This window comes from Pristis pectinata, chromosome 11, assembly GCF_009764475.1.
Source record: "Pristis pectinata isolate sPriPec2 chromosome 11, sPriPec2.1.pri, whole genome shotgun sequence".
NCBI classification, from domain to species: Eukaryota; Metazoa; Chordata; class Chondrichthyes; order Rhinopristiformes; family Pristidae; genus Pristis; species Pristis pectinata.
The window spans coordinates 28,361,006-28,378,868 of record NC_067415.1 but is presented as its reverse complement, the minus strand read 5'-3'; the positions used below and the strand labels follow the sequence as shown (position 1 = coordinate 28,378,868).

Genomic DNA, 17,863 nt, shown 5'->3' with positions numbered 1-17,863 from the left:
GATATTTCATAACACAGAGGGTGGTGAACTTTTGGAATTCTCTATTCCGGGGGCTATGGAGGCTCAGTCATCGAGTTCATTCAAAACAAAGATTGATACATTTCTGTATATTAAGGGAATCAAATGATATAGTGAAGGAAAATGGCACGAGATAGAAGATCAGCTATGATTTTGATGAACAGCAGAGCAGACTTGAACAGCCAAGAAATCTTCTCCTGCTCCTATTTCTTATACAAGTGAAACTGAGGCCAAAGATAAGAACGGTCATGATTTCACTGAATGATGAAGTAGGCTCCAGCAGCTTTTAGTACTATTTCTGTTCCTTTTTTTTGTTACATTCAAACAAATAAACCTATAAACTAACAACCATCAAAAAATGCAAGTACTCCTTTGTATGGCTATGCTGATTTTGTACATATCCCTATAAATACCTCCACAAGTATAGTTATTAATATAATAATCATGAAAAGTAATAATTGTGGTAGTGGGGGGGGGGAGAAATGTAAAAACACAGCCTTGTGATTGTCTAGCACCTAAAACAACATTAATCTACCTCAAGTTCTTCTATTCTCTCAGGAACCCTTGACCCATCTCCTATTCCATTTCCTGTGCTTTGTTTCTTCAGCTAGACACCTACTTACAGTATTAAAGACAAACCTCAACTGTTAATGCAGAGTCCACCCAACATTAAGATTACTGTGCAGCTCCTATCAGACTTAAAAATCGTAGAGCCAAAGGCATCCAAACCCCTCATGTCTGGCCTCCCAGAGTTCCCTGAAGCTACTATGCAGCTGAAATTAAAACCAAACTCCTGGAGGAGCTCAAGAGGTCAAGCAGCATCTGTGGAGGCAGAGAGACGGTTGAATTTTGAGACCCTGCACCAGGACTAAGAAGTGTAGAGGGGAGAGAGCCAGTATAAAGAGGTGAAGCAGGGGTTGGCGGGTGATAGATGGAACCAGTTGAGGAGGGGCATGATGGACAGATGCAGCCAGGTTGGGGGGAGGGGGGGGGGGTGAAGTTAGGAGACACTAACTGGTGGTTGATAGGTAGAAACAGATAAGGAGAAAAAAAAGAGGTGCAGATGGAGCAAGGTGGGGAGTGGGGGTACTGAAGTTCATTAGAGCTTTGCTCCAAGTCAAAGCTTTCTCATTTCAAAAAAGGGCCTTAGTGCCCAGTCAACAATAACTTAAATGGATGGAAAACTTTTAACAAAGAAATGCCCCAGAGTGCTTCACAAATTGGAATAATGAAAATGAATGCCAAGGCAGGAAGGAATGGGCGATGAAAAGCTTGGTCACAGATGTCAGCAAGAGTAAGACAATCAAATTTAGTTCAAGAATAGAACAAAGGCACCTTCCAGACACAAAAATTCAACCAGAAAATAAAAATCAGCAAATAGAAAATAATCACAAATTGGATTGAATAAGCAGGACTCGGAAACAAGAGGCTAAATATTCCTGCCCTAGATGCACGGCACTATTAAAATGGCAACTAATGCAAACATCTTGCACTCATGGCAAATTTATATAGTGCTACCATAGTTTACATTCTTACTTAAACACATGGATTGTATTTCAACCCAATATAAAATGAAAATGTCTTTTGGAAAGAATTTTTGCACACAGCAGTTTCAAAATTCAGTCAGTAAAGTCTTTGGAAGGCCAGTAATTAGGACTGCCATTGCTAGCTTTGATCGTAGTCTGTGGTTATCTGGGCAAGAATCCAATTTGGCATCAATGTTATTGTAATGTTAACTTCAATCACGAGCCATGGTTGTTGAAGGAATGTTGGTTTCTGGACATTCACATTATGCTTCATATAGTTCTACTACCACCTTATTGGGTTTAGTTCTGGGAACTGGTAGGTCATTTCAGAATACATTTTCAAAAAGCCTTTCAGAAACCCAGAAGCAGTGATGTAGATTTTAGATCTTTATTGGGCAGGAATGTGTAAATCTTTCCAATATTGTAGTTATCACAGATCACGCTGGCATACTTCCCTGTACTTTTTTTTGTTGATGAATACCACCATTTTCCCTCCTTTCAGTTAATTCTCCCACTTGCCCCTCACTTCAACAGTGAAGCACTATTTCCAGCTTAGTTCTAGAGAATGACCAACAAATGTATCTGTCCATTATAGAGCTCTTTTTCAGTCAATGTCTTCAGAGATTTTGCCAGAAAATGCAGTATAAAACAAGATTCTGTTTAATCTGACTGAATTGTAATCTCTAGAATGCCTTGGATATTTGAAGTTAAATGTTGATTACTACTTCTAAGCTTACTGTTCATGTTTTCTGAATGGACGGTTCCAAATAACATTTTATCAGCAGGGTTGATGAGCACCCTTCCTAGCACAAACATAATTTTAATTACCAAAGTACGATACTTCAAATTTGCACATGCTATTTCTCAACTCCTGATGGCCCTGTTTTGTGCTGCAATACATTTGTGCTAATTCTGCTAGCTTTCTGGTACGTCATCTAAAAGATCATGGATAAGTGGATAAATGCTGGATATTTGATAGTTATATGGTAGAAGTAGGGAGTTAGCTTGGATGATAACCCACTTATAGCCTACATCAGCAGGAATCCCTGCACAGAAATCAGGAGTAGGAATATAGTCTCGAGCAAAGCATAATGCAAAACAACTGTTGTTTCAACTAAGATAAGGTAACACAACATTAACCAAGGTTTCTATTCTACATGATCTAGTTCTGTGATTTACATCACATGCTACATTTGGCCTGCAGACAACGAGCAACTTAAGTAATTATCTGTCCAAATGCCATTCTAACTTTGACTGTTGCATAACGTAGGCAGAAATATTTTAGCAGTTCTACTAATGGTAAACTGTGAACTGATCTGACTCACATGAATATCAGACGTAGGTATATTGATGTGGAAAGAAGGGTGGAATGAGAAAGATTCAGTGATGAAGGCAAGGGTCAGAGTAGGAAATGGTACTTCAAAATGGAGGTGGGAGAAAAATGCCAGAATTAACTGGAGAGGGAGAGCGCTGATATTCATTTCAATAAGTGCGGTGAATATGCCAGCATGAACAGAATAAATGTGAAGAGGGAGAGATTTCCAACTTACATTGAAAGGGAGAAGGCAGGCTCAAAGAGTGTCAAATGAAACCAGAAAATGATTATTTTTAAGTTGTAGGGGTGCTGAAGCTACGTACCAGCTTTAATAGGGTTACAGCAGTTTTGCAGATTATTTTAGAACATTGGGTGGAGTATTCATGAACTAAATCTGCAGAGGATATCGATATAGCGTTTCTGCGAACTGGGAAAGGTAGTTAAAAAAATAAGGATCTTTCAAATACTGCAAATATAAAAATGCTTATCACACAAACATTTTTAAAAATTGTTGCACACATGGCCACAACTTTGAAAACTCACATCTGTGCAATCACGCACCATAATTCCCTCCCTCCTGAACCTTCCATAAACGTACATTCCTCTAGTCATGCTTTCATGCTGATTTACAAATGCACCAAAACTTGAAGAGATTTGAGTATATCCACAACTTGTGAAACCTGTATAACTAATTATATTATGGTATTGGCATATAATCAGGGTTGTTCCTGAGTTGCCAACAATGGGAGCTGAGCCATTTCTTTTAAGTGGTTGGTCATCTTTTTCCAAGCATTTATATTTATAAAAGATGGTTAAAATCATGGGACAACCAATGATTTTGAGTTAGATATCATTGAAATCTGCACTATGATTTAAAAATGACATGCAAGGTTTTCTAATTGCTGCTTTATTAATTTTTGGATCAATTTTCCAAGGCAACTGCATAACCATTCTAACCACATTCATGATAAATAAGTTAAAGGTTTAATAGGAAGCATCAGATAAAGCTTTTAGAAATACTTGGTCAAAATGAAACCATAGGATGTAGTAAAATACTCCTATTTGTTGCTCAGATTCATCCAATCACAGCATGATTTTTTAAACATACTCTTCTGCAAGTCTCGTGATTTTGCAAATCAACTTTTTCCACCTTTTTCAGGTAAGTTGTGAAGCTGCCTCCAGGTCACGTAATTGGTTGTCAGTCTTTTTCAATTGATCTTCAAAGAAATAAAGCAGGACTATGATAATGTATGACAATAGATTACTTTAGATGATCCTATTGTTAATGAAGGCACTTACTTCCTACCACATGTTTGCTCTGCTTTACCTTGCTATGATGTACCAAACACCAAGAGTAATATGTGAGCTGGAGATGAATTCTTTTTTTGTAATATAACTCTTTTAAACATAACATTTTGGGTCATCTGAAAATGTCAGATGCATATTTTTGAAACCTTTCCCTCTCCTGGATAATGTCAAACTTAGAGAAAGCAGTGGCTCTGCGCTGCAGTACTAAATAGAAGGTCATTGAGCAGAAGAGTGCAACTCCACTGGCCATTTTCCTGACACACAATCTCAGAGTGCAGGGAAATGCAAAACAGTCAATTATCTTTGAAAAGTAAATTGATGGAGAAAGAATCTGAGTAGTGCCTTAGAGTTTAGAGTTTAATGGATCATGAGGGGGAGATGAAGAGTGATAGGGGAAAGAAAGTAAGCTGAAAAAAAACAGGGAAAAATAACAGTGTATACACTTTTTTGGAGACCAAGTGATCTTTGACAGATGTATGTGGAAAACAGCAAATTTTCTAGAAAAAGAGACAGAAAAGATTTTCAAGGACAAAGCCCAAAATCCTTCACTTAAATTAATTTTCACATTTAAGTTTATTTGTGATCAAACTACTACTTCGATTACATTGAAGCAGCAATGTATAGATAAATACTATTATTTCCTCATAAGCATGTGCATGAGAAAATCATCACAATCACAATAATGGCTCACCTTGTAAACACTGAATGGACTCATGAAGAAAAAATGTTCATAGTTTAAATGGGCCCATCATCAGCCGTCATAAAGCCCTTTAATGACCACATATTCTCTATGTGCACAAAGAATACCAGGTCACTTCAAGTTATTTGGCATTAAAATTAACACCCTATAGAGTTTCTACCATAACATGATTACAAAATCCTTTAAATTTGCTTGGAAGCTATTTGCAAGAAGAGAGAAAATGGGAATGAGTCACGTTCTTAAACCATTGCAGTTTATGTGGAATTATGCCCATACTGCTAGGTATAGACTTCCAGGTTTTTTGACATTGCAATGCTATTGATATATGTTCAAGTTAGATCTCATGCACATTATATAAAATGTGCATGAGATCTAATATATATAATATAGAGAGAGTATGTGTGTGTATGTATATGTATGTATACATAAGGACATATAGTATCAAAACTATGTACTAAGGCTGTGAGGACCTAGTTGCCTTGTTTAGCACAAACTTTATTAGAATTGCCACTAAAGAAATTAATAATGCTGTATAGTGGCGACTCATCATTCTGGAGAAAAACTGCACAGTCACTAAACTAAATGGCTGGTGAACCTATTGAAGGTTAATGGGAACATAGATCATGACTTTAGTAATAGATTGACTAAATCTAATTTTAGGGTACTAATAAACTATAAGCAAGTGGTCAAGTTAACCAAAAACAGATAATTTAAATGATGTGACCACATAATTCAAATTTTCTTTTAGTGTTCATTTTTGGTATCTGGTCACAGCTGGCATGTTGATGGAGTTGATGTTCAGGACCCCTACTTACTGGCTTCTCAAAATTCTGCTGCTCTTTTCCCATCCTGCACCAAGACCTAATCACGCATTTCACCTATACTCCCTGACCTACACTGGCCCCTGATTAGGCAAAACCTAAATTATAAAATCCTCATTCATTCAAATCCCACCAATAACTCACCACTGGACTGCCAAATAAGAAGGGACTGCAGAAGCTGGAATCTGGAGCAACAAACAAAATGCTGGAGGAACTCAGCGGGTCAGGCAGCATCTGTGGAGGGAAATGGCAAGTCAATGTTTTGGGCCAAGACCCTTCATCTGTACTGGACTTACACAACATCTGGACTGGAGTTACAGTCCAGATGAAGGATCTCAGCCCAAAATGTTGACCATCAATTTCCCTCCACAGATGCTACCTGACCTGCTGAGTTCCTCCACCATTTTGTTTGTTGCTCCTAATAACTCACCACTTTCTGTTTTGTAATCTCCCCCTTGTTTGTAATGCTACAAGGTATCTGTTCCAATTGTAACCTCTCACTCTTTCCCTCCTTGGCAGGCATACCTTTAGCTGTCAAGGCTCTGAGCTCCGAAATTTCTTTTCTAAATTTCCCATTCTCTCTTTTGCCCTTGAAGATGTTCAGTAAATCTAGTATTTTGACTAAGCATTTGTTCTTCTGCCCCAGTATCTCTTCAGAGGTGTGGTGTCAAATTTTGTTTGATAACACTCCAAAGCAAGCTGGAGCATTTCTCCAACTTAAAGGAACAAGATAAATACAATACTGTTGTCAAATCCACTGTCTTCAGCTGAGTTTTTGACCACTCATCTTCAGCCCCTGTTAAGCACTATTTTAATGCAAGTTACTGTTGAAAAGTTAGAGGTTATGTCTTAGCCTTCTTCCCAGGCTAAATAATAAAGAAGAACATGGTATGTGGAAAGACCTGATAAAGAAACTGGATGTAATAAGAGAAAGCCGTCTCCTTAAATATAGGTGATGAGCTTTGTTGTATTCTGCATTATAAGCAGTTACACAAAATAATTTTCTCCAATATTTATCCTGCTTGCTTGTACATAACAAAATCAATTTGTTGATTCTTATTTGGCTTCACGTCACTCAATCAATGTGTTTTTAGAATGAGAGAAACAAACATGATGCACATTTTAGTTTCAGGTATTCATTTCACATAACAAGGGACTCTGAACCCAGAAAATATGTAAGGTCAACCCAACATTTTTAAGTAATCTTTTATTCTTCCCAATATACTGAAGTTGGCCTTATGCAATTTATCTATTAGACGGAATCTGTAACACTTACCTTTGTGTTGAAGCAATCTGCGTTCTGGGTAATCTTATAAAGTTGTGGGAATCGCAGCATGTTCTCTTGACTACAAGTCCTTTCAAAAATGCCCATTGTGAAGGGAGGTAAGGCAGTGAAAATCTGGACAGATTTAAATGAAAAAGACTTTTATGATTAACAAGAAAACATTCCTGTGTGGGGTTCAGAGACTTTTTAATTATTATGCCAATACTGTGGAGTAAAATCAATGAAAGATTTTAAAACTTTGATAATGAAGTATGCAAATGAATCTTATAATTTGGAATGATGTACTACACATATTCCATAAAAGCCAAGATGAAAACTAAATCATATTTATGAAGTACTTAAAATGTAATTGGACACCCAAGTGCTAAGTGAAGAAGAGGGATACAAGCCAGGATCAGTTCAATTAGGAGAAACTACTGGAAATAAAACTAAAAATGGATGACTGGGAATGTTATTATAGGTGAAGAGGCAGCGTTTTGGAGAAAATAGATAAGATATTTTTATTAGTCACATGTACATTGAAACACACAGTGAAATACATCTTTTTGCGTGGAGTGTTTTGGGGGCAGCCCGCAAGTGTTGCCATGTTTCCGGCGCCAACATAGCATGCCCACAACTTCCTAACCCGTACGTCTTTGGAATGTGGGAGGAAACCAAAGCACCCGGAGGAAACCCACGCAGACACGGGGAGAACGTACAAACTCCTTACAGACAGTGGCCGGATTTGAACCCAGGTCACTGGCGCTGTAAAGCGTTATGCTAACCGCTACACTGCCGTGCAATAATAGTCATCAGTATTGGCTCAAATGGTAGCATTGCCACCTGGCTGTATGTACATGATTGGGCAGCACGACTTTAGTTCCTAATCTTCTGTGCAATAATAAGTGCTATAATGTTGCTGTGCCAGACTTTAGGACAGTATATCAAATGGAGGCCCAGAGAGTTTCTTTCACTCCACTAGGTAAATGTTAGCTGAGGGCTGCTACACCTACTTATTCAAAGTTAAGCGTGCAAGATGTGCGAGTCTGATAAAGCAGAAGCTGCTTTTTGGAACAATCTATAATGAAGAAATGAGAATATAGAGGTCAGATGTACTTACCACATTATAGAGGCTGATACACCACCGCTCAAAGAGAATCTGTCCTGAAAATCCATTGACAAATGCAAACCAAAGCTGCAACATAGAAAGAAAGTCAACAGTTGATTCCTGAATGAACCTTTCATCATTAGTAAAATAACTGATACTTGGGAAACAAGAATTTTATTTCCTTAGAAAACAGGATACATTATTTGTTAAAATCTTCCTCCCCATTATTAGATAAAACACTTCAATCTCAACTAAACACATGCATTTTCTTCTCTTTTTTTAAAAATGGAAAGTCACCAACTATAGCAGAAACACTGCTACACGGTACAGCAAACCATATTCAGCTCCTGTGGCCAACAAACTGACCTTGTCACCTTGAATTAAAAATTCATAGCCTCAAATTCTAAAGAATTTTAAAAAAATATTTTGCAAAATACATTATAATGTACTCCCTTTGACAAAAAGGAAAACAATATTTTATCATTCGATGGATAACTTAGAAAGTCCAATGTCATTCAACTGATTAAATATAAAAGATTCCTGGTTTGAAAGAATTAAAGCAGATGAGTACAAATAAAAACCTCAAATAATTTCCTTATGCTGAACATTTGAAAGGGAGTGCCAACCAGTCCAATATTCAGGCAATTTTTTAATATCACATTATTGTATCCGGGATTAACTGTTGGTGTCAGCATTACATTTAGTCTATTTATTAGTGTTGTGCATATAAATGTCAGGATTTCCATTAACATCCCCATGTTACATTGGCCATGGTGCCAGGTTCTTCTGTACTTTCACTTTTAGCAGGATGTGTGTTGAAACTGATATTTTCTGTTTTAGTTCAATGTAATCTGATGCTTTAGTGGGGCAGCAGGGAATAGTTGCAATGATAGTGATGCCATATATTTGAAGACATTACCTCTGTCTTTTTCTGTGGTTCTAATGGACAATGAATATCCCTTGACACAACTTGAAGAATAGAAAGGAAATTTTTCTAGGGACTTGGCTAATGCTACTCCATCAACAAATACTAGTCTCATAAATTAATAGATCAACTTGTGATTGTTGAACACTACTGTTGCAAAATAGCCACCATTTCTACCTTCACAAATGCAGTCCTAGCTCTTTGAAACAAATGTGAAGGATTTGTAGGTGTTAATGTGATTAAGCTCTATATAAATGTAAGTAGAAACAGTATCATATTAGTGTAAATATAGGCTGAACTCCAGACTCACCTTCTGTGGGAGTCTTGTTAATGTAGATGCCAGTGAATGTATTTCAGCTCCTATGGTACCATTAGTTTCTTTGCCAGTTTAATGGACTTCAAAGGATTAAGGTCAGCAATGGAAATCTCAGAATGATATTTGAAGGCTGCTTACATTAGCCTCTTTGGACATAAGATAAATGACAATCTGGTCAGAGTGCATTTTTTTGTAAACCATGGTTTCCAGCAATGTCAGGGTATAAGGAGAATTCCCTGTTCTATTGGAATTTTAAGGTTTACATTTTAGTGCATTCACTTCAATTTGGCCAAGTAATTTGAACTGTTTTTATATACACTGGAAACAGTCTGCATGATCAGTACAAACTCACCATAACTCTATAAATAATGAGCAACAGATTTGACAGCTTGGGAAAAATCTAGCCAGCAGCTACTGGCTTTTGATTAATGCTGTTATTGGCATGCTTGACAGTGGACATCAGTTATATAGATGTTAGCTTTTACTCTGCGATATGTCACAAAATAGACTTGTCAAACATGCACATATTACTACTGAACAAAGAATCACATCAGCCACTTCAAGGAAGAGAAACAAAAACAGGCAACAGCAATCAGTCCTTAAAACAGTGAGTTGAATCCACATTGGCCAAGTTTTGTGAAGCAGCAATCACCTCCAGCAAGTGACAGACCTTCATAGAATTCCTGATAGCTGTAAGGAGTATTAACTGTAGCAGAAGGTAGGGAAAAGAGCCATCATATTCCCTTCCTCCAGCTCATTTCAACCGACAAGGCAGGTTTCTTTGAACAGAGCAGTACTAAGCCAAGGTTGTGGCAAAGGTTGTGCCACCTCCTCACTTAATATAATCTATGCTAACAGCTCAATGCATTAGTGAGCGAGTTAAAATTAGGCTTTTTCTGCTATGTATATTGCTAAGACATGATTCACAGCAGTATGGAGAGTTTGTCTGGCTAATATTCTTTCTTCGACTTGAAGCTTCAAAAACAAATTAATTAGTTATTCATCTAATCTGCAATTTATAGAACATGTGCAAATTGCAAATTATTGCTTATATCTGCTGATCCAACATCAATAATTACATTTTAAACATTTTGTCATAAATTTATTCTCTGATAGTGCAAAAATTACTCAGGTCAGGTGGCATAAGATGGTGAACTCTGATACTGAAAAGAGCTTCCACTGACGTTGTGCCTTAACACACCAATGATTTTGTTTTGAAATGTAATTATTGTTGCATGGTCAACAGATGCAGGAAAACCAGCAAAACAGGGCATTGCGATTGGATTCAATGCAAAGTCCAGTGACATGCAGAGTAAAATTTGCATCTATCACTCAGCAGGTCCTGGTCTTAGAACTGTGGGACACAAGTGTGCAACTTAATTTAGCTAGGAGTGGCTTAATGCTGCCAGTTCCCCTCAAAAGCACAGTCACATCCAGCATAATTTAGCCCAATGTAGAACATTTTTGGGCAGATGTGGATACCCAGCTAAAATGAATGAGAGATCTCAAGACAACAATGACAGCAAGATGAGGAACATATGTGTATGGACTTCATTGTGTGGAAGTTCAGAGAGAATATCAAGGCACAGAAGAGAATGGAGTAGGAAGGGGAAAGTTCAGATAGAGCTTCAACTGTTGAGGGATGAGGAATTGCTCACTGCTAAGGTTTAAGTGTGGGAATTAAGATGATGATGATGCTCGGAAGAGAACAAAATGGGAGATGGAAGCACAGCAGAGGATGAGGAAACAGAGACAAACAAACTGCGAGTGCATATACTGGGCACTTTTATTTTGAGATCCTATTGTATTTAAAAGGTTTCATGCCAAGCTTTTCCAACAAGGAATTTACAGAAGGCATCATGATTAAAAAAATATTTTTGTCACTTGAAATCCAACATATGTTTATGGACTAACCATTTTAGTTAAAGATCTAAAGTACAACTAATTTTTTAAAAAGAACAATGGAAGTGCAAGGGAAAAGAAGAGAGATGGAGAAAGTTTCAATTTCACCAAAACTGAAAATAATAACGTAAAACATAACCATCTGACGACAGAAACTTACATTTAATCCTTTATAGCTATTACTACTTAGAACAAATGCCAAGCTCCTATTTGAATGTTAAAGTAAATGTAAAACTATTGGTGTGATAATGCCACATTTTGGCTTGTTCCTTTGAATTGTGCAGCTTTCTTTGTTATTTATTGATGCTAAATATACAAAATTAGAGGAGCAGCATTTTAATAAGGTGAAAAGAGGTGGTTGGGCAGATTATGGAAGTCATTCAAGAAACCTTCAAAATGTCACAAAAAAACATGCAGTCTTTGAAGTCTTTCTAGTAATAGAGATTCAAATTGCTCTTATGGAAAATTAAGCAGTTATCCTCTAAAGTACAGAAGCAGAATGCTTTACTTTTAGCTTAGTAACAAAAGTAAATAAAGTCACCTTCAAGATCTAATGATGCAAATAATGCTGCCAAAGATTCCCAAGTTGGATTCCTAATCTTTGCAAATTGATGACCACTATTTCATTGATAGTGGCTGAGAAACAATCCTCGACTAACTGCAGAGTAATTCAAATACATCTGACATTAGATTTACTTCTGGAAATGTGCTTTCAATTTTTGTGGCTGATTTTTATGCCAAAGCAATTTTTGTTTCTGAAAATTAAAAAGGTGGATAAATGGGAAAAAAAATGTGGTCTTGCTTTATACAAAATGCTGACAAGGGAACAATTATTGTTCCTGTCCTGTTGTCATAAGGGCATCAAGAGTCAACTAACCATAGTGTGGGATTGGAGCTGCATGTAGGCTAGACTAAGTGGGAGCACATTGGTTCCCATGCCAAATGGGCATTGGTGAAGCAGTTGGATTTTATGACAATCCCCCAAATTTCATATTGATATTTTTGGTAAAGCCCACAGCCTACCAGATTTATTAAGTTCAAATCTGCAATTAACATAAATATAGTTTACAAGAACTGACATTTTAACTTTTGGCAAAATCTAAGCTTGAATTATTGGATGTACAATTTTAAAATTTGTATAGGAGGACTGTGACAAGATACAAGACAACATTAATAAACTTGCAGAATTGGTGCATAACAGGCAAATTAACATCAACAAAAATAAGCTGAATAATTTTGATAAGCAGAATGAGGTCATCTGTAATAAAATAAGGGGCCAAATTTAAACCTCAGAACCTGGGTGGCATTGGGTCAGATGATATACAAAATTTCTAAAAACTTAAACCACCAGCTCACTTATTATTCACTTATTTATGGTTTTAATGGAGGGAAGGCAACTGCTTGGTCTCAGGAGATTATTTGCTCTTTTTGAGTTTTTAAAATCAGCCTGCCTGCTCCAAACTGTTATCACTCTGTCCAAGTTTAATCCTAGCCAACTGTGTTTCCTAGCCATTAGCAACTAAAGTGCAATGGTGAAGGCTGCTTCCTGAAGTTCCTCAATCTAATCTGCTTCCCTCTCCATGATTGGATTACCTTTCCCATAACCCAGCAATCAGCAATTATTTCCCCTCCTCCCCCACCTACACCAATGTCCTCTCTAATCACATCTATACTCACATGTATATTTTTATCTCTGACTCGAGTTTGATAGGATGTATATACAGAGGTTTCCATAGGTGTAGCAGGGTGGTGGGAATTGGTAGGGGCCAAAAAAACAGTAAGATGGTGAATAATATATCCAAGAGACATAAGAGACTGCAGACACAAGAAATCTGGAGCAAAAAAACAAACTGATGGAGGAACTCAGTGGGTCAAGCAGTATCTGTTGGGGCAAAGAGACAGTCAACATTCTGGGTCAAAACCCTGCATCAGGAATAACATATCCAAAGCCACTTTGGGAGAAATTCCCATCTCCTGAATGTGGTTAAGGCTTGGAACCCACAGTAAGAAGGAGAAGTTTAGATGAATACCTCAGATATACTTAAGGAGCAAGCTGGATAATCAATTGAGAGGGAAATAAATAAAAGGAAATGTTTCAATGGGTGAGACGAGGAAAAGTACAAACAGGTTAGTGCAGGTCGCAAATACTGGCGTGGACTTGTTAAGCAAGATAACTTGTTTTCATTCTATAAAACCAATGTATTATTTTGTAATTCTAGGTGAAATATGAAGTAGCCTCAGGAGAGATCATAACTGCAGCTATATAACTCTGAAGTAAGCTATGGTCTATTTCTCAATTCTGATCCTTTCATTCATATCAACAATGTTAGCACTACTGAGATATGATATCTGTAAAGGGTTAGATTTGGATAATTACTCAATACGTGAAGCAACAGGATACTTTTATTCACATTATATATCTTCAATGATCCAATTTTTCATCAATCATCATGTCAAAAGCTTTTCTTGACAGAAATAGCACATGGTGAGGCAATTTTTTTGGATGTGTAATTACACAATAATCATTTTTGGAGACTCTCCTCTGACCAACATATTTCACACATGTGGGTATGACCTAAAGGTTGTCTGACACATACTAAATGAGCAAAAATTGTATATCAAAAGTTTAAGCTTGTTTAAAAAGCTTAAACATTCAAAACTCTTTAAGAACATGGTCAACAAACCAGTGACAGTTCAATTTTTCTTTAACTATCCTATAAACATTCTGAGGACCTCAAAAGGTCCCTGTTCCCCACATTTCAGATAAACAGTGACTGATGCACATCTTGAAACATACTTCAACTCATCACTTTTTAACTGCTTAAACTTGTTCTGCGTGTGTGATTTGAATGGGCTGTGCTTTGGTGAAGGAGTGACGTCTCCATAAATAGTCCAGATCTGTCATTGCAGTAAGGATCAATGACGAACGGCACTGTAAGGGTCAATGCTGTTAGTCTTGTACTGCATTACGTTTCTAACTTATGCACCTGTGCCTGTAGCACAAGGTATAGAAATATACTGGACATCAGATGTCCATGCATCTGACCTCCTCCTCCAACATTAGATTGAGCAGCAAGTCCAGGACTGGAGACCCTTTCACCGCTGAGACAAAGGGACAAATGCACTTTGCATGAAGCTCCACAGCTTTATGACAGCTTCTGCAGATGTATCAAGAATAACCCCAAAAATTTGAATGAGGTTTTTGACCTGGATAGAAAGGGTAGATGCAGGTAAGTTTATTGTTTATTTCTTTATGGTCTTAACTAATTTACATAAATATACTTTTTTTTAGAAAAGTAATTTAAATCTATTTCAACTGTGTTTAAATTTCTCTGATTATCTTTCTGCTGTGCCCCTCCGCCCCCCCCCCCCACCCCACCCCAACCTCCTCTCATCGACTGCCTGATTTCAGGGCATGGCCACAGCAGCACTCTCAATTGGACCTGCAGGGCCATGGAAGGTCAGTATGGCTATAGGAATCACATGGTGATAAATGTAAGGTGGGAGCCACACTGAACACAATCTGGCCCATTATGAGCAAAGTGGGAACTCAAAATTGCACCGCATCTATGATCTTTAATGAGGAGAAGTTCCCTCCTTTCTTTACAAAAATGTGCAAAATAAAAATAGATGCAAGCATTAGAACATGGAACAATTACAGCACAATTCAGGCCCTTCGGCTCACAAAGCTGTGCCAAAAAATTAAACATTAAAAGAAAACATTAAAAAAATGTTTTCTGAAAAAACATTCTATAAGAATGTTTTCAAGTTACCAAATTATAAGTGTTACAGCCTTTGTGAAATGTTGGCAGAGTTTATAACTATTCCCTCTAAAATCACTAACTTTGCTGAATTCAATAAACAATAAACTTACCTACATCTACCTTCTTCATCCAGGTCGACAACATCATTCAAACTATTGGGATTGCGATGAATTAATAAGTTTGATACAAAATTGGTTTGGTCATAGAGTCAGAGGGTAGTGGTGGAAGAGTGTTTTGCTAACTGGAGGTCTGTGACCGGTGATGTTCTGCAATGATCAGGGTTGTTTGTGATTTGGATGAAAATGTAGGTGGTCAAAGGAATACGTTTGCAGACAACACGGAAATTGGAAGAGTTGTGGGTAGCGAAGAAGGGTATCAAATGATACAGCAGGATATAGATCAAACAGAAATTTCGGCAGAGAAATGGCAGATTGAGTTGAATCTGGACAGAAGTGAGGTGACGTATGCCAAATGCAAGAGGAAAGTATGCAGTTATTGGAATCACCCTGAGGAGCATTGACGTACAGAGGGATCTTGGGATGGAATCCATAGCTCCCTGAATTTGGCAACAGAAGTAGATAGGGTAGGAAAGAAGGTGTACGGTATGCTTGCGTTCATCGGCCAGCACACTGAGTACAAAAATTAGTAAGTCGAAACTTTGAGTAGAAAACTTTGGTTAGGCCACATTTGGTGTATTGTGTGCAGTTCTGGAAGGATGTGGAGTCTTTGGAGAGGGTGCAGAAGAGGCTCACCAGGAAATTGCCTGGATTAGAGAGTATTAGCTACAAGGTGGAGCTGGACAAACTTGGATTGTTTTCTCTGGAGCATCTAATTAACAGCTTATCTGCCGACAGAGGAACTGTCACAAAAATGGGGCCATTTAAGAGAAGAAAAAAGATACCAACAAAAAGCCATCTGACCAACCTGTTTAGAAATGCATGGTACGAAATTGTCAAAGGCTTTAAACATTCAAAAAGTCAGATGAGAGAAATGACTAGAGTAATGTAACATAGTAACAAGACATCCAGGGAAAAGGTCCTTCTAAAAACCATACTGATGACTATTAGGCCTCTATTTTTGGGGTGACACATATTCTGACAATTATATCATTCATTCTGACAATTATATCATTCAAACATTATATTTGCAATGGTATGAATGAACAATCAACTTCCTTTGAGGTATCATACAAGATTAGTGCATTATCACAAAATATTTTTCCTCCCTGTAGTATGGTGCCACAGGCGCACAACATTGATTCAAGTTAATTTGAATGGAACCTATAAATATCAACACTTACAAGTATAATTATTCTAGGACAGTATACCTCAATCTGCTCAAGACAGACAAAACATGCTTGGATGATTAATTGGAGACTGAACTGCAATCAGCAGATTTTTTGTATAACATATTTTTAATAGTTTTCAAGTCACACTATATGTTAAGCATCAAAAGTAGATACTGCTGATTACTGAACGTTCTCAAAGCATATAAATGTTTTCTATGTTTGTTTGCTACAACATCTGAATTGGAGATTATCTGTTTCTTCAAATCTGCACTTTTTAAAATCTGAAGGCGTCAGAAGCACGGATACATCATCAGACAAGGAACCTGGCCATTATTTTCTTGGCGATTTTAAATGTTCTTACCTCAATCCATTCCCCACTTAAGTTTCCTCTGATAATATCAGGATTATATAATGGCAAAGTGCATACCGAGATAAAGGAAGACTACAGACGCTACGGATGCAAGTACAGATTCTTTTTTATATATTAAATGTTTTATGGTGTATACAACCGCTGTCAATGTTATCCCGGCTGATTTTCCCAACTCCACATATCAGAGCAACGCATAAGATGCTGGAGGAACCCAACGGGCCAGGCAGTGTCTATGGAGGCTGCCTGACCCGCTGAGTTCCTCCAGCGCCTTGCGTGCTGAACCAGATTCCAGCATCTGTAGTTTCTTGTGACCCCACGTATCATAGGGTTGGGCAAGGGGGAAAATGGAGAAGAACAATATACTTTTGACATTCCAACCGATGCCCCAATCCAGTGTTGGTGAAACCAAGAATGTGCTCTTAAGGATTCTCATGAGGGTTAACCAGACTACATTCTGTGTCCTTGCTGCTCTAAGTGCTTCTTCCAAATGGTGTTCAACATTGAGGAGTAGATTCATTAAGCTGAGAGATGAGATACTCCCTCCTGACTGTCTCCTATGCATCATCCCCTCTAGTGGGTGTGTCTAGTTGGTGATGTCGTGGCATAGAAGTCTAGAAAGTTCCTGTGATCATGACAATCCCAAGCTGTGGCTTAAACAGTGTGGAGGATAACTCTCAAATTCTTGTTATGCTCCCAAATGTGGGTAAGGAGGACTTCAAGTGAATCTGTCATGCCTGAATATGATGCCTATTCAATTCTGGGTGATTCCTTTAGTTTTATTCCTTGTCAGAGCCGTGGGTTCAACAGAGTGGCTTGTATCACTACTCAGTTATTTATCACTAATGCACGTCAATCGTAAATGTTATGGGATCTGGAGTCACATGTATGCCAGGTAAGGACTACAATATGTCCTCATCATAAGGGCCTTACTAAGCCACATAGGTTTTCACAATAACATGGCAGCTTCATGGTCAGCATTATTAATAACAGCTTTTTATTCTGGGTTTATTTATTTAACCGAATTTTCACTCTTGGCTGTTGTTCTGGGATTTGAATCCATGTTCCTGGATCAGCATTTCAGGCCTCTGGAATACAAGCCCAGTAATGTGACTAGTAAACCACCATAACCTGCTAAGCCACTCTGTATTCAGCGAGACAAGTACATTCATGTCTAATTAATTAAAAGGTATTGAGGAATGAAAGAAAAAAGATAATAACCTAGTCAGTGCAATCAGTTA

General features: G+C 37.6%; 1 protein-coding gene across 1 annotated transcript in view; it reads right to left on the bottom strand.

Annotated features, from left to right (window-relative positions):
- atp8a2 (ATPase phospholipid transporting 8A2) overlaps positions 1 to 17,863 on the bottom strand; it is a 371,705-nt gene that overhangs the window by 68,749 nt on the left and 285,093 nt on the right. The window contains exons 30-31 of the mRNA XM_052026103.1: positions 8,073 to 8,147; positions 6,965 to 7,087 (exon numbers count right to left, since the gene is read on the bottom strand). Of these exons, the coding sequence (XP_051882063.1) occupies positions 6,965 to 7,087; positions 8,073 to 8,147 (198 nt within the window). The remainder of the gene's footprint in view (positions 1 to 6,964; positions 7,088 to 8,072; positions 8,148 to 17,863) is intronic.